General features: G+C 39.8%; 1 protein-coding gene across 1 annotated transcript; it reads right to left on the bottom strand.

Annotated features, from left to right (window-relative positions):
* Nucleotides 1–483: 483 nt before the first annotated feature.
* emc2 (ER membrane protein complex subunit 2) lies at nucleotides 484–24,743 on the bottom strand. The gene is made up of 11 exons (XM_040012658.1): nucleotides 24,639–24,743; nucleotides 23,717–23,830; nucleotides 20,497–20,561; nucleotides 19,458–19,543; nucleotides 17,772–17,829; nucleotides 12,141–12,226; nucleotides 11,812–11,871; nucleotides 8,695–8,776; nucleotides 8,451–8,561; nucleotides 6,594–6,698; nucleotides 484–2,005 (listed from the first exon to the last, which is right to left on the bottom strand). The coding sequence occupies exons 1-11, from the start codon at nucleotides 24,739–24,741 to the stop codon at nucleotides 1,919–1,921; spliced, it is 957 nt and encodes a 318-aa protein (XP_039868592.1). The 5' UTR covers nucleotides 24,742–24,743; the 3' UTR covers nucleotides 484–1,918.
* Between the last annotated feature and the right edge of the window lie 1,141 nt (nucleotides 24,744–25,884).

Genomic DNA, 25,884 nt, shown 5'->3' with positions numbered 1-25,884 from the left:
GGGATTAGAAGGTTCTCTCCTCAAGCTTTAGGATCAGGTATGCACTAAAGTCATGCTCCTAGACCCTAGACCACAGGGAGAAAACACTGATGAGCAGGTGCTTCTGTAGAAGTGATGCTAAGATTTAGTCTGACTTAATACAAGCACAGGCCAAGATTCTGTTTTCCTTGACTCTACAAGGATATGTTTGGACCGCACAGCTGAACACAAGGAAAAGATTTATCAGATTCACGACTGTTAAATGGTGTGTAACACAGTTTTTCTTCCTCTACAAATCAAGGTTGCAGACAGGCTAAAAATAACATTACATACAGGTTAAGGTTAGTGCATGACATTCACAGCCTCTTTCCAATGTATGTCACTCACTGCTGTATTGCAAAGGCTTTACCCAAATTCTTCATCTAGACTACAGATGGCACTGTTGCCTCAGTGTGGCTAGACCTGAAGACCTGTATCTCATAATGATAATAATGACTTCAAACACACTGATTGACAACCTTTATTCAGCTTTTATAAGTTCATAAATGACCTTCTGAAGTACTGAAATATTTACATGGGTGCATGGGAGCATTAAAAATAAAAAATAAAAAAACCCCAAAAACACACACACACACAGCTTCAAATCAAATTACTCCAATTGTGCAACTACAAGAGTTCAATTTAGCCGCAGTGCTTTTCCTGTAAAAAATAATTCATGTCCGCATTTTCTCAAATGTCCCTTGGTTTTTACCGATTCCATCAGATTGGTGAGAAAAATCAAATGCAGACACGTTCATCCACTGACCAAGGTCAGAGAGTATTAAAAACTTGAGAAAATGGCTTTCCACACTCCCAGCTCTGGGCTAGTTACTCTCTCAGCTTAAACGCGGTCCAAAAAAAGACCATAAACTCGACACTCAAGTTTTCCATCCGCCGAAGAGTGAAATTATGAGACAATTGCCTTGACTTAATAAACAAAAGAAATGGAAGTAACAGCTGACCCCGCACGGGTGAGCAACAACTTGAGGTGCACATTTGGATGGGATTCACATTCAAGCATCACAGAACTGAGTGAACTGAGTGAACAGCAGAAGTAACAAAACTTACCAGAACTAAGATGTTTTTTCTTCCCTTCCTCTTATGAATGCACTCTCTTTATGAACAGTTTGTTTTTTGTTTTTAACAAGATGCCACATGTTAATGACAGAGTTAATCGCAAGTGTAATAAAGCTGTTTCAAATGCTGTTCAGAGGGGTAACTGAGAAGCAGTGGAATATGTCATACCTCTGATCCTGCTGCTGCCTTAATGACAGATGCCCTTCTTAAATCGTCCAGGACAATTATTGCAGGTGCAAATTTGCCAACAAACAGAAATCCAAAAACAACCTACGTATCCTGCTCTTAAACTGACACAGATGGGTAGAAAATTTATACTCAACTTCTATGAAAACATGTTAAAAGATTTAACAAAAATAAAATAAATAAAATAGGGGGGGGGGGGAACAGTTGGTTTATTAAATTAGTTGTTTTTTTTCCATTTACAGATAGAATGGAAACAGACAGTAGCAGACATCAGTGCAGACATGTGGGATCTCTTAAAAATAACATTTACTGTACAGCTTGTTTTTCTCCTGGTTACAGTCATATCATTAATGCAAATGTAGTAATTAGTGATATTAGCTGAACTTAAAAGAACCTAGAAATGGGAGGGCTAGTACAGTCCAATCTGTGGAGACACTTTGTATGTTTGTTAGTAATTTTGAAATATGTGGATTTAACTCCCAGGCAGGTGGCAAAATCAATGTGTTTGAGCATAACAAATGTCCTCTTACAGAACCAAACCTGATTAAAAAGTAATAATTTCTACAACCACTCTGGTCACATTGCAAGGCTACTTGAGCTGCCATGTTGCTCCAAGGACAGATGTACACAAGGGCGTCTAGGACATTGTGATCTGCATCGACTCCAGCATCTCCTCCACCGTCTTCATGGAGCATTTGTTCTCCTTGGTCCCACGACCAGCCAACTGCAAGTCAGAGAACAAAGGTGAGTGGCAGAGACAGAGTAAGGGCGGAGAGAAGGGGGGAAAAAAAAGAGGACATCAACTCATTAGATCTCTCTGCCAACTAACGTAATGGAGAGCCAAACACACTTAAACACAGCTTCACAGAATCAGAGATAACCTCATCCACCCAGTAGCATGCTTCAACAACTAACCAAAAACATCCTTTTCCCCATTTAGAATGGAGAAGCATAGAAGCAGAAATAATCAGAGACGCAACAGTGGTCATTAAATAGAATTGGTAAATGGGTCATGCAAAGTAAAATAATACCTCCAATCAGGATTTTTCCTCAACTGTTGCGTAAGTGCCATTTTCATTTTGAGTGCGCTCCGAGACAGGATGCCCACATTAGTCCTCTTCCATGGCCTCTAGTATAGAAGTATGTAACACCCTACTCTAATTTCTGCACTGTGTCCACAGGGTTTTGCAGGAAGTGCTGCAAATTATAATCCGCAGACATGTATCAGATTACTCATGCAAACACACAGAAGCACACACTTTTTCTACCCAATTTAACTTTGCCACGGATAAGGCACCCCCTCAAAAAAATACCACTACGGAAGGCGACTTCCTTAACCATCGGCAAAGAACCAGGGGCCCAAAATGGGTCAGTTCAATTAACTTTATCTATACAGGCATAGATTTAATTTTGTCTGTAACCATGTCTAAAGAAAGACATACATAGCAAATGATATCAGCTGATAAAAGTTATGTGCCCTGCTCATTTTCACTTAATTGTAGTTACTGTATGTTATGACAATTCTGTATAGTAAACTACAACATATAAATCCAGAGTAAACAGTTCTAAGGCTCTATATTCATGTAGTCAGCAGGTTGAGGTCATGCAAAATGTAAAAGCATAATAATAGAATCAAAATCAGATTAACAAAATGCTAATAATCAGCATGTCATTCTTCAAATTTGGCATGTTAGCATGCCAACACATGCTGAAGAACTGCAGTTCCTGAAGGGACCACTTAACGCCATCCCTAAAAGTGAGTCTTGTTTTCAGTAATGAAATTAACATGTTTAGAGGTGGTCTCAGTCTCATAACAATTATAAGATGGTTAATTTCATATTTTCATAGCTAATCCATTGGGTAATAGCACACAACCACTTTTACTGACAGTTGAGCTGACACATGCAGCTGTAATCAGTCTGAGCAGTTTAAAAACAAAGTTAGAGAGGTAAGCCTGAGATGGTGTGGATATGTACAGAGGAGGAACAAAGAACAGTGAATATGGTGCTGTCATGCAGGAGGAAAAAAGGAAGACCACAGAGAAGGTTCATGGATGTAGTGAAGAAAGGCATGAAGAGGGCTGGTGTGACCAAAAAAAACGATGCTTGGGATGTTTGAGGAATAACACCGCTAAGCAGATTATTTAAAATTCTACATATACCATAAAGCACTGATTTATTGCTGTGACATATTTAGTCACTCAACGTTTGGTCCTTCTCAAGCCTCTACAAACAGGAAATAAATGTAGGCTTAACCTAGTCCATACTGTATTTCCATGGTAAAAGCTTTTTCCTTCTCCTTTTGCCAAACTCCAACTTAGAGAGGGCAGTTGGCTAAGGTGTACAATTGGGTGTGTAATTTCCAAGGGTGACTCATTCTTCTAGATTTAGGGTGTGTGTGTGTGTGTGTTTGTGTGGTGGGGTAGCTATAATGATCTGTGCATTTCATTGCTTTGCTGTCTAATGCGCCATTACTCTGAGCCCAGTAGTCAATTATCTCCTCGGCCTGAGGTGAGACCACCACATTAACTCCTGCTCTGCTCTACAAGTAGGAGCAGACTAGACAGCTCCACATCTATTTAGAGCATCTGATAATGGAGTCATGACGCAGTGTGAGCCTCTGTCCGTGACAGAAGAGCTAATCAGAGAATTTGTTTAGAGAGTTAGGAAAAGAGGCCAGGCTATGTAGTACTACTTTCACCCCTGATGGAACAACAACCCACACATCTCCAGGTCTCCTGCACATCCAACTTCACCACAGTAATTACTTTTTTTTTCCTTTTCTCTTTTGAAATGCAACCCTGTCAGTCATGACCCCTCACCAATGTCTGCTCCCTCGTACACTCACCTGCCCACAGTTTCCTCACACAAAGGTATGACAATCACCAGGTACCGGAGCCTAATAAAAGTGGACGACTGACAAGGGCGACGCTTTAAAGGAGCAATCAATCAGCCAGCACAAGCGCACAGCAGCCAGCAGCTGTCTGATGGAGGGCAACACCGCTGTTCCCTTTTAAAAATCTCAAGAGTCATTTTACCCGAGGTGAGATCGAAGAACTAAAAGAGGCAACCTCACACCTTGTCATTTAACTCATCTCACACAACAAAGGGAAGAAGGGGGGAAAAAAGAAGCACACGTGACACATGGTGGCAGCCAGGTATGCATACACGTAATGTGGTCACACGCTCACAGCTGAATTGAAATCCACACAACTCCACTAGGCAACTAAACAAATACTAGGAGGTTGCAGAGCAGGGCAGAAGCAGAGGGCTGCGATGAATCTCACATCATGCTCCCTGGAGGATAAAGGTGTGACTGACTGAGGTGTTTCATTATCGTCAGCACAGGGTCAAAATCACACATAATCTAGCTTTTACACACTTGTCCAATGGCCTTTAAGAGTAGCTACTACTTTAGCCTGCTATTACAACTTGGCCCAGAGTATTTTCATCTTGGCCATTATTTTTTTCAAGCACATTAAATCCCTGGGAAAAAATAAATTGTTACAGAACTGGTCAATTCAGAAAAAAATACACCAAAGATTTTTTTCTTCCTATAAAACTAATGAGAATAAAAACTTTATACAGTTAGGCACTATGAAAGTGTATCATGTATCAAACAATCAATTTCTTTCATTAGCTATATTACAAATGTGTTTCCTGTCTCTGATTAAAGCCTTTAACACACTCCCCGTTATGCTACTGTGTAACAACATTTAAAAACTTTCTGGTAAAGCCCAATAAGATGCTATTTTTCTTAGGAATCAGAAGTTCCAAGAATATACAGTTTCACTATTTTAACCAAAAAAACCATCAGGGCTGTTTTCTTATTTTAAGTCTTAGATAAATGAAAAAATGCTATCAGTGTGGGATATTCATCTTTTCCCCTGCTAAGATCAAAGCTTTTCTAAGACAGGATAAGGTCAGTAGGCACAAAAATCAAAGTGAAAAGTAGTATGCACTTGACATCAGTGAAGACATTCTACATTGACTAAGCCAGCTCAACATTTTTTAAATTTATCAAGACATTCTGCAAATATAAAAGTGCTAATCTAAACCAAATAAGCTGTACCACTTCAATGACAGCTCTTCTATTTTTATTTTATTTCTCTTCTTTTTTCACTCAAATCAAAGGAGCAAGTGACAGCTTAGAGCAGTTTTGTGACACTTCTGCAAAAAAGTTCACCATCATGTTACATGCACACTTTTTCCAACAGAACTGTCAGACTGAGGGCTCAACATGTGAAACGTGCCTATAAGGCAAGTAGAGTCAAATGTGGTGAGACAAGGTCTTTAGAGGCTCAGCAGGAAGCCTCACTCAGCTTCTGTAGGACCCACAGAAGCTGAGTGAGGAACCACTTATTACATTACAATCGTTTGGTGCCCAAATAAGCAACACATCTGGCAAGTATGGCAAATAATCTTTATGCTTTCGTACTTTGGTTGCCAGGACGACACTGTAAACCATTTTAGTGATACCATCTGACAAACTCCTTACTTTTGCCCCTTCCTTGCTAAAGCAGCAAATACATGCATGCATGTCCACATCCATCCTTTATTAACCTTATTTATGGCTTCCTTTTTATCTTTCTCTCTCTCCCAAATTTTGCTCTCTACAGTAATAGGGCAAAGCAAATACTTAATGGAAGACCGCCTCACAGGGAAGACTGAATCTGTTTGTAAAATATTAAAACAGCAGCTTGTTAAACACTTGAACTGAAGAAATCAGACAACATACGTAAACGGTTTTTGGAACTGCTATGAACCTCCTACATTTTTCCTCAAATCCAGCTACGGGTCACTATATCCCACTTTGAGAAAGACTGAAGTAGACTACTCTCACGCTATAGTCTAGTGTTGTCCTCTGAGAATCAGCTTGTGGCTCTGCAAGAAGCTCATCTGTGAAGCCAGTTTGCAGGATAAAGTCTTAGCAGACGCTGTGGCCTTAAGTCAACACATTAACAGTAAATGTACCCAGACACAGTAAAAGACGTCAGGGCTGTTATTACAGCCATGCAAGTCAAAGGCATCCTACAGGACTGCTGTGCATTTAAGGGTCAATACTGGGTGGGGAATACTTTTCACATTCTATGCAAATAAGGGGGATTTTAGGATCTCTGAATATTGTGTGCAAATACTCCATGAAAGCTGCAACATAGCAGAAATGTCTGATAGGTGGTTTTCAGTGTCTGGTAGAGTGAAGATTGATGTGGGGGAAAAATGTTTTTCAGCAGGAAAGAGACACCAAAGAAAGAAAAATTAAAAGCTAGGTGCACTCACATCACATTAGATTAAAGTCTATTTGTAACTCACCTTATAGGCTCTATTTATTTGAGTGGCAGCCCAAGCAGCATACTTCATGTTGTCCTTCTTCACCTTGGCACTAACTTTAGGACTGGCAGCGATGTGACTTGCAGACTAGAAGGAAAAAAACAAGATGGAAGGAAGATGCAAAGGAGAGAACAGGGGAAGGGGTGTTCTTATATCAAAACTTGGTGAAACAGCAATAAAAGCGTAATGGAGATGAATGTGCAACCACTCTTACCATCTACCACTCCACTAGTCATTGTGGCAGAATGAAGAGAAAAAACAGACCTTGGCCTGATGACACAGGGGAAATCATTTACGGAGAGGAAAAAGTGAGCATTTTAATGCTTCATACGTAAATTGTCACTTAACAGGGCCTAATTTCTCCAACACCATTGATTCCCGCCGATGAAAGGACCTTGTATGTTTTGAAAAAAGCCTGACGTGAAATGAAAGGAGCGCCATGTGAATCACGGTCTCTGCCTGCCCCGACAGCTCCCCTCCGAACCACAAATCCCATGTCTTTCCCATGTTCCTGCCATCATCTCCACGCAGCAAACCCCAGAGGGCTTACCCTGCCTGCACTTCAAAGCCCAACCTACCAGTGTGCTGAAACTTTAGCTACGCACCAATCAACCTGGCACTATTTTTTTTTCTGTAAAATGGTTTGGCTTCTGTATTTTTTTAGTAAGCTTTTTTTTTTTATTTCTATTTTTTTAGCTCAAGAGAAACCTCAATTTAGATGATGTCAACACAGACAGGCTATCCCTGAATAACTGTGTGCACGACTGTGGAGGGGAATCCCCAAGTGAGTGGTGTAAGTTACCAGTCCACAACCAGTCTGTGGTCAGTGCTACCAGGTCTTGTGCCACACTGACTCAGATGGTGTAAGATGGTGAAAGTTTTCCCTTATGTTGAACTTGCACCTGTCACTGTTTGGACCATCGAGGCTAGCTAACAATGTGCAAAACACATTAAGGCAGTTCTTTAACTACTACAAGAATAAATAACCACCTGAAGTATCCTTTAAAGACCCAAGGGTCTTTGGACGATATATTAAAAAAAAATAATAATAATCATGAAAAAAGAAACCTGCTCTCTCGCCAGTCAGACTTGAGAATTAGCAGGACTAAATGTCTTGGATCTGACCTTCACTGCTCCTCTTCTAGACCTGTGATGTTTCAGAGGGTGTGGGTTGCTGTAAGGTGTTTGGACTAAATGAAGAATCCCAGTCCAGAAAACAGGAAAATACCAGGGCTCGCTGCGTAAAGAGCTGCTTCCACTTTCTGCCTATTGCTCCCTGCATTGCTTTGTTTGTGTTTTTATGTCAGATCTCCCTTACGTATGATGCACTGGCACTAGCACACAATATCCTGTTTAAACAAATATGTAGATGAAGGGGCTAACTGGCCAATATTCCAATTAAACTAGAACCTGATTGTATAATTTGCCAGTGCAGTCACAAAATACTGGCAACAGCTGTGCTGCTCTCTTCCTTATGCTTTTCTCCTTTTTAGCCCATAACTACTTTATTTATTCAAGTCATAAACATGAAAAAGTCTCACCAAGGGGGTATTATTACTAAAATAAAGGGCTCCAGAGGGGCAGGCTTTTCCAGTGCTGGAGTTCACCGTCTGAGTCAGCAGCGAGCTGACCCGTCTGAGAGCTCTCCCCAAAAAAACACACACACACACACACACACACACACACACACACACACACACACACACACACAGATAGAGAAAGTACAGTCTTGACACACTGTGGCCAGCCTCAACCTTGAAAAACCACAGCGTTACAAAAAAAGGCTCAACCACTGTTGTATTTCTTTCCCACTTTCTCTTCATTCAAAGCAGCACTCACCATGTACAGACCAAACAATGCCCTCATGTTTCGGTTATTCAGCCTCAGCGCCTGGGCAAAATACTTCCTGGACAGCTCCAGGTTTTCCAGCCCCCCCTGAGTGTACTTCACCTGTGTGAGGAGGCATTAAACACAAGCAACAAGCTGTGTTAAAGGGCAGCTCAAGCAATGACAACATGACATCTGAATAAACAACATATGACCAGCTCTGTATTTGGTGACAGACATCCAGGTGGTTACCTACCTCAGCGTACTGCTCACAGTACAAGTGATTGTGAGGATTGATCATCATCAGCTCCTCCAGGCAAAATGCAGCTTTTCCATAGCTGTGGAAGCGACAAAGAAAACAGTAAGCTTGATACAGCTGTGGATGTGTCATCCTTAAGGTTGTTCAACTGTGAAGCACAACGGGTACGCTCAGTAAATTCACAGGTCTGAGATGAGACTGCACAGGGTACACGTCATTTCACAGGTGACAGACTTATAATATATAAAGGCCCACCAGATGAGAGGTTTATTCAGACGCTTACAATAAAGGGTATTTGGTCTAGACAGCTTGCTAAGGTAAAAGCCTATCTAGTGTGGTGATTCTTTCTCCACTGGGGACACTGTGTCCATCTGTGTGTTTTTCCTGTCTTTAATGTGTAGTTAACTACCTTCCTGAGGTCAGCACTACAGTAAGAGCTGGCACACTGTGCCTATACTCAGATGAGATCACTTCTCAGCAGCAGACTGCTGAGCTGTTGACCTCACACTAATCTGCTGCCACTCCACTTCTAATACACAGTTTCCCCCCCCCCTCACAGGACCAGGCCAAGACAAGCTAAGATACAGTATATCATTGGACACAAAGCCATAAAACGTCTGCACACCTAACCAAATGCAAGCTAGCACATAGGCACACAGCCGAGACAGAGCAGACCTATCAACAGAAAATGGGCAAAGTTTTGTAGTCAAGCCTTAATATCTTAAGGAATTCTGTATTTTTATTTGCCTTTCAAGATTTTACATATAACTTAAACTTTATCAAAGAATAAGCTGAAAAACAAAAATCTTGCTTGTGTGAACAGGCTTTTACCCTGTTAAAGACTTCTCAAATTTCTCACTTCATAAAAAAAAGCAAAATGCAAAGACGCATTTTGCTTTTTTTATTGCTCTTGTGAGAAATGAAATGATCGACTGATGCTTGAAATAACATGAAAAACTTATCAGTATACCTGAAGTCTGCCATGGTAACTAGCTGAAAAATTAAGAGCATAGGAGCTAAAAAAAGGTGGGGACACAGAAAGGAGAAAAAAAAAAAACAGTGGAAAGGGGCTGAGTAGAAAGGGAGATCAGAGGGCTTGGAAGGTTGGGGGCTGCTTACAATTACTACTTCCTCTCTATAAAGACTTTCAGATGTGCTCGTGCAATAGCTGTGGCCTACACCAGAGCCTGCTCCATCAGTCTTGTACTGGAGCCAAATTTGTACCTCTTCTACTCTTCAACGAAAGCTTCTAACCCAATGTGCTCTTTATGGCAGCTTCTAAGCTCCCTCTACACCACAGTGCTTGAGCGAGGGTAGTGTCACCATCATGTGTGAGACTCTGTATTTATTTCTTTTGGAGGTTAGTAAAACCATCAGCAGTGGCGTACCCCCCATTTTAATACCACATTCTGACTATGCATTGGACAAAATTGGATTCAAAGTATGCTTGAAAAAATTATTACTATTTATCCTGCAATTTTGGATGACCAGTCCAATTTGGTTGAACAGGCTCATAACTTGGGTCAGAATGAGAGCCAGCAGCAGATTCCAACAGTGGCTATGAGCAATACTTGCAACAGACAAAATAATCTCCTGTCTAAACATCAGCGGCATACGGATTGTTTTAACAGTGTCAGCTCAGAGGCTATTAATTACATTCTTAATCTGTTAATGCTGTCTACTACAACCCTAACAGCAGCAAGGCAGAGACAGACTGCTTTGTTTATTTTAAGCTTCCAGGGTGTTGTGCAGTGAGGGGAGGAGAGTTTATTTCTCTTGCTTTGCTTCTCCATCAACTTCTGTTTTCTCTAGTGGCAGGGGGGCGGCTAAAGTGCCACCACCTTCTCCTGGGAATTTCACAGCAAGTGTCCTCTCCCTCTGCCTCCTGATCTATCCCTGTGGAAAAGAGTGGTGATAATGCCTCACTATCCGGAAGAGGAGGAGGAGGGGAAACAGGGAGTTTGTAACCCAAAATAAAGAAGACAAAGAAAAGAAATTGACACGCCTGTAGATAGAGGGCTGTGGGAGTGAATGGTGTGATATTAGAAGTGTTGGGATAAGCTTGGAGATAATCCGCTCACCCTAGGATTTCCTCTGGCTACTACAGCAATAAAGCCTCCCAGACAAAGCATGAAATATCCAATAAGTAGCCTTCTCACCGTGCTACACATTCCTGCTGCTGCTGCCTTCCTACCAGAGCAACAGAGCAACAACAGTCAAGTCTCTCCCTCTCCCTCTCACACACACACACATATCTATATATGTATATATTTAAAAAAAAAAAAAATGTTGTTAAACTACAGACACCGCTTGACTAACTTCTGAGCCCCAGACAATTAAGGAAGGATGAACAGTGACACAAACAAAAATATTTTTTTCTTACAGTGCTCTTGTCTGTCTGGCAGTTCTCCCTGGCAACTGAGATATCAGGCTGGGGAGTCTTTCTGCTCTCATATGTAGGAGTGGGGGCTTAAGCCTGAAATCCTATTAAACCAGTCTTATGTGGCAAACTCAGCCAGGGTTCTATTCAGACCCCTGGCTGAGTTAGGCATCTCAACGCCTTCCATTGTGGCCATCCAACGGCCCTTTGGAGATCAAGCCATCAGAATGATGTGACGTCCTGACACAAGCAACCCAAACATGAAGCAGCTGTACCAAGTCACTTTTTATCTGATAACCTTGACACGACAACTCACACTTAAACAACAATTAAATACCAAATTTTTGCTACACAAGACATCTAGATCAATCCATGTGCATTTGTTAATAAACTATGATGAACATGGTGATGCTGTTCCCTGTGTTAACTGTTACAAAATCACATATTGGAGAATCCTTTATCTAAAAGAAAAGGGTTTGTTTATGCTCCAACTGTATAAAACAATGCATCAGTTTGATCATAATGACCATACCAAATGTTTGACTTGAATAGTGTTTGGATTTGGGTATTGTAACTGCAAAGGTGGGTCCCAGCATAACCACAAAGAATGCAAGCTTTTTAAAGCTGTACATAGAACAGGCACATGAAAAAGTATATATACAAGGAAATTTGGCTCTGCTTTCAGGGAAGTGAATACAACAATAGTTTTGGTTAAAATATAAAAATGGATTTACTCATGTTCGTTGATGTAGAGCTCTGACAGCTCATGCCATGCTTCCTGGTCTCCAACAAACCTGTAAGCAAATACTGACATTAAATTCTCTTCCTCCAGAGGAGTAAAACAATAAATGAAACTAACATATTAAAGAAAAAAAATATTAGGATTAAGGAACCACTGTGTATTATAATAACAATGACAGTCTTGCAGCTGACAGCATTTGTTGGCATTTTATGCTCAAATCATGCCAGCACTCTTGAAAGCAGGTTCGTTTTTAATTAAAATAAAAATCTGGGGAGATGAAGAGAAGGGGTGGCTGATCCCCCCCTTGTAACAAACACTCACTGCTCCAAATACTCATTGAGCTCCCGGATGGCTTCAGTGCTCTTCCCCTGGGCCTTCAGTATGGAGATCTTGCGCTTCCTTGCTGCCTATAGAGCAGAGTGTAAACAGGATTAGGAACTCAGCTTCTCAAGTGGTTGAGAGGGTAAAGAGCATGAGGGAGTGTAAGAGTTGTGAGTCTAAGTGTTTCACTTTTCAGTGTACCACAAGCTTTCTTAAAGTTCCATTATGACAATGAATCATTTTCTATAAGAAAAAAACTGCACTTTCTTTCCAAAGTAACAGCCACAGAGTCAAAAAGACGAGACTCTGTCAAGTTAACTTTGTTAAGTTTATTCATATTATTACTGCAGGACTTTAATCATAATTGGAGATAGTTAGCGACCATGTCCAACGGGATACGGACACACATTATGAGTCAATGTTTGGAAGTTGGAATGAGCTCAGTGGCTGAGATAAAGTGGTGAGTCATCCCCTAACCAAGTGGGGAAAATGGCACACTCCTCCAAACCCCAACGCCTGTCTTCCTGCCGGCACAGCACGCATCTAGCGCTGCACCAGCCTGACTTACATCAGCTGAAAATTGCTTTCCGCTTCATTTTGATGTTGAATTGACCTTAAGGTGGATTAGATTCTCATCAATCTGAATTAGAAAGTATTGCCCTGACTTTTCCAAATGTTAGACTCCCCCCAGACCACCTCCTTCTTCTCCTTTTGATAGTAAGTGAAAACCTTAACAGGGGCTGCTGCTCCATTAGGAGTGCACTGCCCTGCCACAGCTTATTTTATTTATGGACTGGCACTTGATTGAGTGGGGCTTCCTCTCATAACCAAAGCCATTGAGGGCTATGTATGAGTCATGTCTAGGGGCTGTAAATCTGGGTCTCCTCTGACAATGCCATCGTAAGAAATCCACTTATCCATCAAGCTGGGACAAAGACCTGCTGACACACAGCAGCTTTAACCGAAAAAAATAAATAAAAGGAGCGCTGTGCAACAAGACATCATCGTCATAAAGGAAAGAATATTTTAACATAAGCAGAAGGCAGGCAAGTTGAGAGAAAATTAACATTTCATGAATTTATCAACCAGCAGTGAACCATGAATGGCTAATTATTTCCTTTTAATACCTTCTTCTTTAACAAGGCAGGATGATCTGGACTGCACATCTTTGAGCTGCAACTTATTGTTCAAGAAGCTAACAAGACAGATGAAGAATAGTGTCCTGAAATTCTTCAAAGGAGAGAGATGTGCTCTCTACATCTGGTCAGCCCTTTCCCAATAAAATCTGAGAAGAGATAAGAAGGCTGGCCCTCTTCTCTCGAGTTGGAGTGACACGCTTTGTATCCATACAGCAACATTGTGCATCACAATTCTATTGCCTACCTGTATTCAGACTATTAAAACAAAGAGGGCGCCAATTTAATCTGCAGTCTATCATGAAATTAGAATTTATACTCACTTCAAATTAAAGACACAAATAAGATCTTTCCTCGTCACACACCCACTTCTCTCTGTCCCCCCCCCCCTTTTTTTTTCTTGGATAAAGAACATCTTTGGGCTCAAAACAACATATGGAACTTGTTGCTCTGAAAAGTCATAGCACTTTATTAAACAAAGTAACTCCAACCTACTCCTCCCTGTTCTTTTCTAGCTACTGATCCAGAAAAAAAACAAAAACCTGGCATTTGACTATCTGATCCCTCTGTCGTTATGACTTTTTAAATTAATGCTCTGAGGACACTCAAAAAGTACAGACTAGCATATTTGTGTCAACACTGCACCATGAGTTGACCTACAGCATTCGTTCCCTATGATGAGACATGAACACACAACACAGGTGAAACAGGTTAAAAATGTGTTTTATGCATTTATTTATTTATTTTTTCCCCACAGGTATGTTTGCACCCATACACAGCAGATTGTTTAAGTTACAATCGAATCCTTTTTTAAAGTCTGAAAGTCAAACGCTTCCAAGAGTTTTCAGAGTATACTTCACATTTATGTGGTCAATAAACATTGACGTGAGGCTTTAAACTTCACATTGCTTTTCCCGCACAAATAAACTCTTGTCTAGCAATGAATCTCTAATTGCATATGATTGTGGGTCAACCTCAGAAGTCGTCTGTGTGACCTCAGCGGCTTATTTAAGAAATACTAGCTTTTTATATTGAACAATTAGGGTGAAATGAGAGCGTTGGAATTTAATATTAACGTAATCACTAAGTCCACTCATTTTTAAACAAATCCTAAACTAGCACATCCTTTTTTGCAAATGCTGTTTGCACCACATAATCTAAAATACTCACAGGAAGAAATAAAAAGGTGGAAAAATCGCATTTATGCACGCAGACAAGAATTTTGCCAGCTCATTGCTGTAGGTATTGGAACATAGCAAGCAATGGAAGGGCTAAGAGTTTGAAACATTTTTTGGACAGCGCCATGGCAAAAAAAAAACCTTGAGCAATTTTTGTTGATTCAACAATTTTGGTTAATGGGTACCACATCTATTCCACAGCCTGTAATTACAACAGCTCAGTTTCCAATCTGTGCTTCGCATGCTGGGATGCCTCGCAAGTCTTCCTTGTGGTCGCCAATTTTCCGCCATTTCTCAGGCCCATCCCCTTCCCGAATCGTAAGAGCATGTTGGAGAACATGTAGGGAGGAGGCAGCCCTCACAATAAGACAGGTGACCTAAGTGATGTCATTGAATCGTCGCTCCACCCTGCATCACTACACCCATTGAGGACAAGGATTTTGGGAAAAAGATTTAAGGTTAACATCTCAGAGACAGAGGACATATTTGTCTGTTTTGTTCCACTCCCAGTCCCAGGTTTGAATGTCAGCCTACGCTTGAAAGGGTGGCAGTCTCTAGCACGCAGAGACCAGGAAACAGACCGTTCCCTTTCCGAGTATGTCCCTGCAATCTACATTAGATCTGTGCCATGTCTGGGAGGTGTCCTGGGACTCACTGAAATTACAACTCACATTATCAGAACAGTGGATATATTTAAACAATTCACTACAGATCATTCTAATAACCAAACATAAGTTGGCTGAGTGCCAATCGCTGTACGTGACAATGACAGCGTTGGAAGAAAATCACAGAATTTGCAACTTGAATATCATTTTCGTTAGCGTGTCAGAATATTCACTGCAATCACCCGAGTCTTATTTCCTTGTTTGAAATGGACCAACAGAGTCATTCAGGAGAGCAGGCTATGACAAAAATGTCAATGACACTTTTGTGCTACCAAATATTGGTAGGCATCATGACTGAAAAATTAAATCACTGTTGGTAACCCATCTTTAAAATGTTTGCTCTGTGCTTTAGTTACAGCCATGCTTGCAATTGCTGGATCCAGAGCAGGTCTGGTTCCGGATTGGTTCAATAACTGCACTCATTAAGCTCAGACACTAATCTAATAACCTCTCATTAAACTTTTTATCTTTCTTACTGCTCAATAAAGCAACAGCTGTGTATCTGTTTCATTGTTTTCAGAACAACCCATAGACAGTATAACACTACCATAACATCATCCATTGGTTTATAAAGTCCTGTTCTGAAGTCTTGTGATAAGTTGTTTTTTTTGCCATCTTGGTTTCAAAAGACCAGATGTATTGAAAAGGAGGAGGGATTGTCTAATGACCTGTGATTGACAACTCATTAGCCAATAAACATGCGGCTTCATACCACAGATAATCCTCCACTTGAAACATAGTATGACCAAGATTTACTCAGCAATAAAATGTTTACAGATGTCACGTGACAAAAAACCCCAAAACAAAACAAAACAAAAAACATTTTTCCCAAAGACTTGACTTGGACTTGAATTCTCTTTCCCCAACCACAGCTATCACCATATGGTGGCATTCAGAAAGAATGCAGGATTTTAGGCACTTCACTACATCCATATTTTACATTATGTATGGAAAAACTATTATCAATCCAACAATAAACCTTATATGACTCCTGCTGAGTGTCTTATTTTCAGGGTAGTTTTTGGGTTTTAAAATAAATTGTCACTACCTCTTGAAAAAGTTGCATTTTTTTTTTTATCTCTAACAACCAACAAATCATCACAGTCAGAGGAAAAACTGAATTTCAAGTTCTTGTTATTTCTAGCCTTAATGAAAGCTAAAACATTTTGAATTTGACGTTTGATCTGATGCTTAATTTGTATTCATTAAAATACCATTGCACTAGTAGCTGTTATGACACACAGTCACGGTCAGTCACTGAACACTGAAAGACAACACACTGCTCCATAATCAATCATGCTAGCTAGTGTTTCTGATATGCATGATGTCATCTGGTAGGAAGGAGGTGGCAGCTAACAATTTCCAGGAAAAGAATGTTAAACCAATTGCAACAGAAGTATAATTTCTCTTTTGTTTTGTCATGTTTACATCTCTACACAGCTGACTGGTGTAAAAAGTTCTCAGCAGCTGGCAGAATCCACCATGTTTACCTTGGTAAGCCTTACAGTAGTTACAGAACTGTTATGCAAGATTTAAAGAAAGATGTAATGCTAAAGTTATTTTTTCTGTAGCTTTTCTGTCAATATTATGTAGTCTGAATCCAGCATAAGGGTGGATAAATAAAAATGTATATTTATAATTGTAATGTAAAACAAAATTATATTTATACTAACCAGAAAAAATGATTTACAATCTCAGTGTACAACAGCGACAAATAATTATAAAGTGAGTGCGAGACAGACAGAGACTGATGGGAGGCAGCAGCTCTTGCAAGATAAAGATAGGGAGGCTATTTCTCCATGACACACGAAGAACAAGCTTATTCCTATTTGTTTAAAGCACAAAGCTGATGTTGTGAAATGAAATCCAAAGTATCTATGATGTGTCTCTAGCACACTGCCTGCTGAAAGAAAATACCTAATACATCTAAAGGAATCCATATGTCACCATGGCACAGGACTTGTTGCACATCTTTTTTTTGGGGGGGAGGGCTACAGCCAAAATAAACAAGCTGCTTTCTTCTGAAAACCCTTTAAAAGATTTATTTTCTTGCATGGCCACATGTCCTTATGGAAACAATTACCAGCAGGTACATTGTGTTTAAGGTATGTGGGTTTGGCAGAACACTGGCTAGACAAGTTTCTGCAAGTTATTTTACAGTGATGGATAGTAAATTGAAAAGAAAAGATGGCAAGGAGTGGGCTTCAGAGAATTACTTCAGACTTGTTTGTATTACCAGCTTAACATCCAGCAGCACTTTGCACCTGAAGCCAGTAGAGAGCAAAGGTGAAGGGAAGGGAGCTTATCCCTGTTCAGTTGGGGTGGAGGTCTAAAAGGCCTAGTAAATCATCATCTTCAAAGACCGGAGCTATATTTACGCTTTACTTCCACCAAACATGTCCGCCACTGACTAAGACTATGAATCACCCCCCCAGCCACCCAGCCCCTTCCCTTAAACACTTTTTAGTTGTGTGGGTGATAGGCTGATCAGCAGTGTGGTTGAGGCCAGAGGCCAACTGGAGTTTAACTTAGCTACTCCCTTGCTAACACCGAATTGCCTCGACAGATTTAAAGCCCTCCAAAAAGCTGAAACCACAAAGTGAAGCAAAGTAGAGCGCTAAGCAGGGGACTTTTCTTTTTTTCTTTCCTTACCGTATTGGTGGGGTCGTCTTGGAGAATGGCATCATAGTGCTTGTTGGCCTCATCGTACCTTCAGCATGGGAAAGTGGGGGAAAGAAAAAACATTTTATTAAAAATTAAACCAATCCCTATTCCCAGTCAAGTAAAATTAGATGGTTTGGAAAAAAAAGAGTTCAAGACAATCAAGTTTCTGTACACATTATGGCAGGTTTCTAGGATTACAATGAGGCTGTACAGAAATCAGTATTAATCTATAGAAAGAAAAATCTTCATTTAAGTTTAGGTTATTGGTCATACGGTGGCTTATATAATTTCACAATGGCTCATGACATCAATACAAATAAAACTCCCTGTTTTTCAGATTGTATTTTCATTTGATTGTGTAGAGTTGTTTTCACCTTTAAACAAAATTAAAATGCTACCTTTACATCTGTCTGTGTCTGCAACAGTCTTTTTCTCTCTGGGCTCACATATTACCACAAAACATGCATATGAACCTGATAGCCTGCTGCATCCCAAAGAGTGTGCTTCAGACTGTTGGACAGGGCCAACAAGAACAAATACATGAGCTATAAATAATGGATATATGGTTACAAATAAATAAAAATCTTGCAATCGGATGCATGTGCTCCTCACTTATGATGTGAAACCAGGCGCCAAAGAATGTTTTTTTGCTTGTAAGGAGTAATCTGCAGCACTGATGTTTTAGCAAACAACAGCATGGTTCCTTGATCACAAATGGTTCCTCCCGCAACAGACAGAAGCACCTCTGGTTCCCATTAGCAATGAGCAGCCCTACTTCCAGCACTGATGCTTCCCTCACATTCACTTTATTACTCAGCCACACTTTGGGAGATTTCAGATGGCACCAGGCAACCACTCACAAGCCACTTTGATTTGCTTTATTTATTTAGGGACCAAGCATGTGTGTGTATGTGTGGGCAAGCATATGCATGTGTGGAGGGGAAGGCCCTTACTGTTTGAAGCTGCGTCATTGAAGTGTAGCTCTGTCTGCTGCCAATTAGATCCCAGTGTGGAGTTTATTTAATCTGACAGTGCCGAAGCAATCACTCTCAATTATCACATAAACTCTGACATAACCGATAAACCAGCAATGGTAATCGGGGTGGGGAATGTGAGTGAGGTAGTAAACAGATTGAATTACCCTGACTTCAGCTCAGTACAGACTAAAATACCCCCTTGTTTATCTTCCTTCCTCAGACTCCTTGTTCTGATTGTGGTGGCATTTCAATATTTACATAGCCAAGACGCTCTTAAAGCACTGAGATCAAAACAGGGAAGGCAAAGAGGAAAAAAAAAGAAAAAAAAAAAAAGAGGCGAATAAGAAGTAACAAAATAAGGAAACAACAGCAGAATAGAAACCAGAGAGTGCTGAGAGACCCCCAGAATAACAGTGGGATCTAACCACTTCCTTCCCGGGAATCCTTACCTCAGTCTAAAGGGCCACAGGACTACCCAGCACTGAACCTTTCCCCACTCCATTCCCTTCTTTCTCCAAAAGGAATGCTGGGTGATCCAACATAAACACACATTACCCCACACACTGTACTTACATATACCCAGACCATTGTACCACTTAGGATCTGCTAACATTTTCTTGTCCCCAAGCCTCTCAAAGTACCATACATAACAGTAAGGCCGTGCTTTTTTCTGCCTGCCCTCTCTCCCAATGCTTACCTTTCCAAAGCTTCCAGCCTCATGCCCGTTAATCGCTTCACTCTGTGGCTATCTGGAAACTGCTTCCTCAGTTCCTGTAGACAGGTCTGCAAGGATGTGGGCAGAAGGGAGACCAATTATAGATGGCAGTATTTAAACTTTATGTTACGCTGACTCTCACGCAAATACCAAAGCTTCTTTGATACAAACGGTCTGTCTTGGGACTTAACTGAACAACCAACAATACAAAGACATTCTCCCATAAGGCAAACTTCACTGTCTTAAATGAACTGTTGTTTCTCTGTTACACATTGGGACAGCCACATCACTATATTTAAAAAAAGAAAAATATATTTTTTAAAAGTGCAGATTCTCCTACTTCCACTTTTTCTTCCTCTTCTACACAAAGTTTGAATTTGTGAAAGAGAAGACAATAGTAACAATAACATTCAGCATTATCATGAATGAGATGGAAAAGTCTGCAGTGTGACCTGGATCGTATCTGCTATCCATCAGCTTAAGTCTAGTCCTTCTGCTTTTTTTTTTTTTTTTTTAAGTCTGGCAGAAGTGCTGAGAGGATAGCCAACAGACAACTAATTCTAATGATTGAGTTCGAGCCTTCTCTGTACTCGGTGAGTCACTCATTTAGCCAAAGGGAGCTGTCACATCCATACTGATTGGAGATGAACTACTTGAATTACTGTCCGTCCCCCCCTTCTAGTTTTGCATGCAGATTTGACCATTTTCATATTTCTGAACCTAAACTCTGAATAATTACGTGACACTACGTGACAAATAAATCCTAAAGAGAAAAAAAGGTGGAACTTTGTTAGAGACGGCCAAGTTCAGTGAACACTTGAAGCATGCATCTCCATGTATTTGTTACATCCACTAACTCCAGTTCTTATTAAACTGTTTTTCCAAAGTACAGACAAAGTAAAGACCACTTGGCCAAATAAAAATCAGATTTTCACATTTGGCAGCGCAGGTGCTGCAAAGTAGTAATGGTTGTGAGAGAGTGAAGCTTTTGGGTGTGTGAGGAAGTGTGACGAAAACTTACCAGAGCCAAGTCATCCCGACTGCAGTCCAGGGCTGCAATCATCACCTGCTCATAAATAATCCATACTGGGCAGAAAACACACAGACAAAGAAGAAAGTGTTGACGCCCTTTCCATTCCACTGTCTGTCATAACATCTAAAACTTGATATATTAAACTATACACTTGACATAGAGACTTAAGAGTCTGTCCCCAACAACTGCATGGGATGTTTTTTCCACTTTCCACAATGAGAACCAAGCGTTTATTATTATTACTATTATTAACAGAACTGTTCTGTTTCATTTAATACATCATGGAACATTTATTATTTTCCTTTTGACATACACTGACTATTACTTAAAAACATCCATGCAGTATTACTAACATCCATAAACACCCTTCTGAAAAATTTTACAGGCATACTATTGATTTGCTAGCAGTGAACTGGTCATAAAATCTATCTATGTACATTCAAATTATAAAACTTTTTTATAACAACTGGATTCAACTGGTTTCAGTTAATTCAATTTCAGCCAATTTTCAGAGTGTCAAAAAATGTCACTGATTTAATGTGAGATTTTGAATTTAATTTTTGTAAGTAAGTGGGGAATGGATTATTACTTAAACAGCTTTTTTACTTTGAGCATAAAAAAAGTACTTTGTACTAAATGTTACCTATGTTTATACTACACTGCATGGTTTATAACTATCACACAGACACACAACACTCCAGTGAGTAGAGTGACAACTTGGGGTTCAGTATCTAGATAAAGGACACTTCAACATGTGGAATTGACATCTGGACGGGAACTGAACTATAGATTTCCAAGTAGTGAAAAAAGCTTATATGGGGGTCAAGTGGGAATTTTCTCAGATTTGACTATGTTAGATGGAATGATCCTAAAAATAACTTTGACTGTACAACAAATATAAATAAATATATTTATTTAAAACTATGTTTTTATTAGTCCTAACAATCATTTTAAATGCATATTAGATGCAGAAGCTTTGCAGATCACTTTGAAAGCATTTACACAACCAACCATAAACACAGGTGGAACATCTTAATATGGTTTTGTGTGAATTCATTTTTGTGTGCCTGTGGTCCTTAAGTTAGAATGTTTGAAAGTTACACTCAACCCCATAATTTGCTTTCCTCATTATGTTGAAATGGTGCCTATGGCTCAAGAGGTAGAGCAGGTCATCTACTAATCATAAGGTTAGTGATTCAATCCCTAGCCGCTCAAATCTGTATTCCAAAAGCATCCTCGGGTAGAATATTGAACTCCAATTTAACAGAGTGTGAATCTGTGTGAACGCTAGATAGAAAACACATAGGCATAGAAAAAGCATTTGTGAATGGGGAAATGAGACATAAAACATTTTGAGTGCTTAAGTAAAGTAGAAAAACACTACATAAGAACCAGTCTGTTTACAGTTTCCAAATAAATTCTACTTCAATAATACAATACAAAGTGTTAGTATGGATATAATTATCTCCTGAGGCATCAGGGGGAAAAAAACAACAGTCACAATTTGGGCGGTTTAGTAAGAGTGCAGCTATATTCTGAAGAAAAAAATCCTGCAAATATTACTAATATTCTTAAAAACAGTGCTGACGCATTGTGAAACTAAAGTAGTTAAACTAACAATTCTGTAGATTCCATGCTGAGATGTTTCGCTCAGGGTTGTATGACTGTTATAACACAGACTGTAGTTTTTGTGCCAAAGCAAGTTTGTTCTGCTAAATGTGGTTGGGTTAACAACATATTGTGACTGTTTTCATTACAAATACAAAGATTGTACATATCAGTTTCTAAAGAAATAAGATATAAAATTTTTTTGATAAGTGGGTGACATTTATAACTATACCGCTAATTCTTAAACAATCCAAACATTGCAACACTTTTCAACACCAATAAAATTATTAATGGACATTTACATAGGTGTTATAGGTGGTTATATGACAACACTTTCTGCATTTTCTTCCATGGTATATTTATTTGCTTGTGAAGCAAGTCATGCTGAGCCTCACCAACATAACACGCACTAACCCTTTAACATGTTTAACTCTGTGGTGAGCTATAAAAATATGAAATGTTTATTGATAATTTTTCTTTAAGTCAACTGTGACATTACAACATTCTATAACACATAACAGAGTGCCTGCACAAGTCGACTAATGGAAATCAGCGCAACATGTTAAGCCAGCAGCTTTGATAAGTAAACTAGACATGTTCAGCCAAATGAAATACACCCAGCCTCCACCCAAAAGGTTTTATGCCAAAACAAACAAATGTCCTTAGTTTTTCTTCACTTTAATGATTCCAACTCATGTTTTGATAATTGCCATCTCATTTCACAGCCAATTTAGGAGTTGGTTTCAATAAAAGCATAGCATGTCAAGTGTGCGTCCGATTCTTTTAAGGGGTTTGTAAATCATTATGATTTGAGGAAAAGGGAGAGTTTTACAAAGTAGTGCAGCAGGGCAGCTAAAACAATAAATAAAATCTGCAGGAATAACAATATGGTGTGCACTGTGAAAGGTAACTGAATACACTCCTTATTCTTTTTTTCTTTACACTATTAAACTGTGTAGGGCTGTATTCCTGCTCACTGTATTTCTGGAAAATAATCATGTTTTAGTGTTTTTCCTGACAATCTACCAATTTAATTTCTGATTCGACGTTTACTCATCAAACCAAAGACATTAAAATATGAACTGGTTTCCGTTCACCCTTTTTCATTTTAAGCATTATCCCCTGTCCAGACTTGTATTCTCAGAACTGTCTTTGCTTATCTGCATTGTCCACATCACAGTAAGCTCAAGATCATGTCCAGAAATTAAAAAGTCCACAACGTTTTGATTCTCTCTAAGAACAAGAAAATTATTACTGACAAATTTTACTGAGGGTTATTAAGTAGTTTTAGTCACTACAAAGTCTAAATCCTAAACTATTGCCTAAATACTGCAATTTTGAAGGTCGCCACTAGTGAAAAGGAACAAACAACTCACTGTTTTATTACAAGTATAAAGTTTTTCCTGTCGTTTTGAATTTGTCATACAAAGACAAAATTTTCTCTGCTTTTATGTTTAGTTACCTGTTTTAATACTACCAAATAATATAATATAATCAGTATTCTTAGGTGTAACGCTCCACCTAACCATACACACAAAAAACATGTCTATAATGACATAAGATGACAATCTTCAGATTTATTCAGCCTTGACACACTTACTGTCATCTCCCAGTTTAGATGCATGTTCACTGATGAGTTCTTCACCAACATCCACAATCTGTTCACTGTTTCTGTAGTTATCTTCTCGCCATTTCCGCAGCTTATCTCTCATCTCTTTGGACAGAGACAATGAAAAATAAGGACAACTGCAAACTGAGATAATTAACAGATTGCAACACAATTCACTATTTCAAGACCTTCACTTCTGTAGCACTCTACCACACGATTGTCAAGTGTGATCGACATACAGCTTTTCTAAATCACACTTTATTACCTATAAATGCACTCAAACCTGTCCGGCATTTGAACCGGTGTGGCTGAAGAGATTTACGATATTAGGACCATTACACACACCAAACTTCATATACTATGCATATATTTAGCTCAACAGATTTGACAGCATGACACGAAAATGTTCGAGCAAATAGGAGACGTTATGAATGCACACAAGTGCAGGCGGAGAAAAGGCAGCATCAACATTAGTACGGTACTGCGTTACTGTCGCCGTGTTCCAGCTCTTTTACAGGACCCGACACCTGCGTAGTCTGTGGTGGCTACCGTTAGCCGCTGCATTAGGCTAAACCGGGCTAAAATGATAACAAGCCCTGTGTCTTTTCTTCAAAGAGACAAACGTCAGTTTCCACTGCACACTCCCGGTGCTTTCACGCCATCATTACGCTGAAGCTAGGAGCAATGAAGCGGTTACTGACTACTGCGAACATAAAACTGACTGGGTAGCATACTTTGCTAACTATGTTTAGCTAACCACTTTAAAGGGTAGCTTGAGAGCTCGTATATTAAGTCTGGAACAGCGACGACTCCACGTCATGTCAGTGCGCAAGATAACGCCAGAAGCTTTCAAAAAGTAAGAACACGTGCCTGTGTGACACTTGAAGAGTAGCTATTTTATATTTAATCTTACCTTCCCATCCTACATCGTACATTTCTGCTACCGACGCCATCTTTTCCTTTGTGATAACGTACGCCGTGCTTACGTCATGGACATGCCTGCTGCGATTATGCATTATTATTATTAAGTCCAAGTCTTTCATAACGCTTGAGATGTGCTATAATTCATCCAAACAGCTTACGTATTTTTTATTCATACAATAAAAAATCCTTAGTGTTTTTGTCTAGACTTAGCCTTAGGGTAAATTAGGTCCCTCTCTTGCATTGCAGTATTCAGCAATACATCCCAAAATAAATAGCAGGTACAGAAGGCATTTACAATCCAGATGATGTCGTTTTCGCGCTCCATTGCCGTTTTTATGTTTCCCTTTTAAGTATTGGGTAGGATAATCGGCATCTCGGTTTCCTCTGAAAATATGAAATGTGCTTTCCAAGCAAATCTACCGTTTTATTCTGATTTCCCTCAGGAGCCTCTGTGAATCTCATCCCCTCGCTGTGGATGCTTGCTCGCACACTTCTCTCTTACCACATTACACACTTGTTGATGTGGACTCAGCACAAACTTGCTTACAGAGACATTTCAGAGATTTGATGTCATATCCAGTGCTGCTCACTGACCATAGCCTAGTGCTATGCATACTTTGCCGATGCTCTAACGGTGAGAGGGCAACATGATTATTTGTCCATGACTTCTTCTTTTTTGTGGGACACTGATATGATTAAAAAAAACAGTCTGGCTTCACCACTATAGGGCAACAATGAAATGTCATCATGCCTGTCAGAGACACAATTAATAACATTGTATGTACAGTTTAAATTACACTCAGCTCTGACTATTTGTGCACTTGTAATTTTCAAGTCTGCATATGGCAGTCAGTTGATATGTGGTTGGGTTTTTGCTGGAGCACAGAATACTGAAACCGCCACAGTAAAACAGTCACTCACGCTCCTCTGGGGTGGAAGCCTTCCCCCATCTGCCAAGGTGTCACTGAGGGCCAGGGCCCTAATGGTGACCTACAATAAACACCATGTGGCGGGCGTAACTCTTGGGACTTTCAGGACATGATGGTAAAAGCACTCTGTGAACAAGCCGTCCATAACTTTGAGATGCAGCTGGATGTGGGGATGGTAAAAAAAGAAAAAGCCTCTTGACATAAGGCGTCTGTTTAACTTGGAGCAGCTCTCCTGTACAGAAATGTCACAATACAGGAGATCAGTTGCAGCAAATTGTGCTACTTGACTGTGCTTACGTAGGTTTC

The sequence above is a fragment of the Simochromis diagramma genome, unplaced genomic scaffold, assembly GCF_900408965.1.
Source record: "Simochromis diagramma unplaced genomic scaffold, fSimDia1.1 OVJJ01000618.1, whole genome shotgun sequence".
NCBI classification, from domain to species: Eukaryota; Metazoa; Chordata; class Actinopteri; order Cichliformes; family Cichlidae; genus Simochromis; species Simochromis diagramma.
This window is presented reverse-complemented; position numbering and strand designations above follow the sequence as displayed.

Coding starts and splice junctions, on each gene's coding strand:
- emc2 (XM_040012658.1), bottom strand. CDS start 24,741: ATGCATAATCGCAGCAGGCATGTCCATGACGTAAGCACGGCGTACGTT. Junction 19,544..20,496: donor GTCGGGATGACTTGGCTCTG/GTAAGTTTTCGT, acceptor ACATCCTTGCAG/ACCTGTCTACAGGAACTGAG. Junction 8,777..11,811: donor CTCTACATCAACGAACATGA/GTAAATCCATTT, acceptor TCGCTTCCACAG/CTATGGAAAAGCTGCATTTT.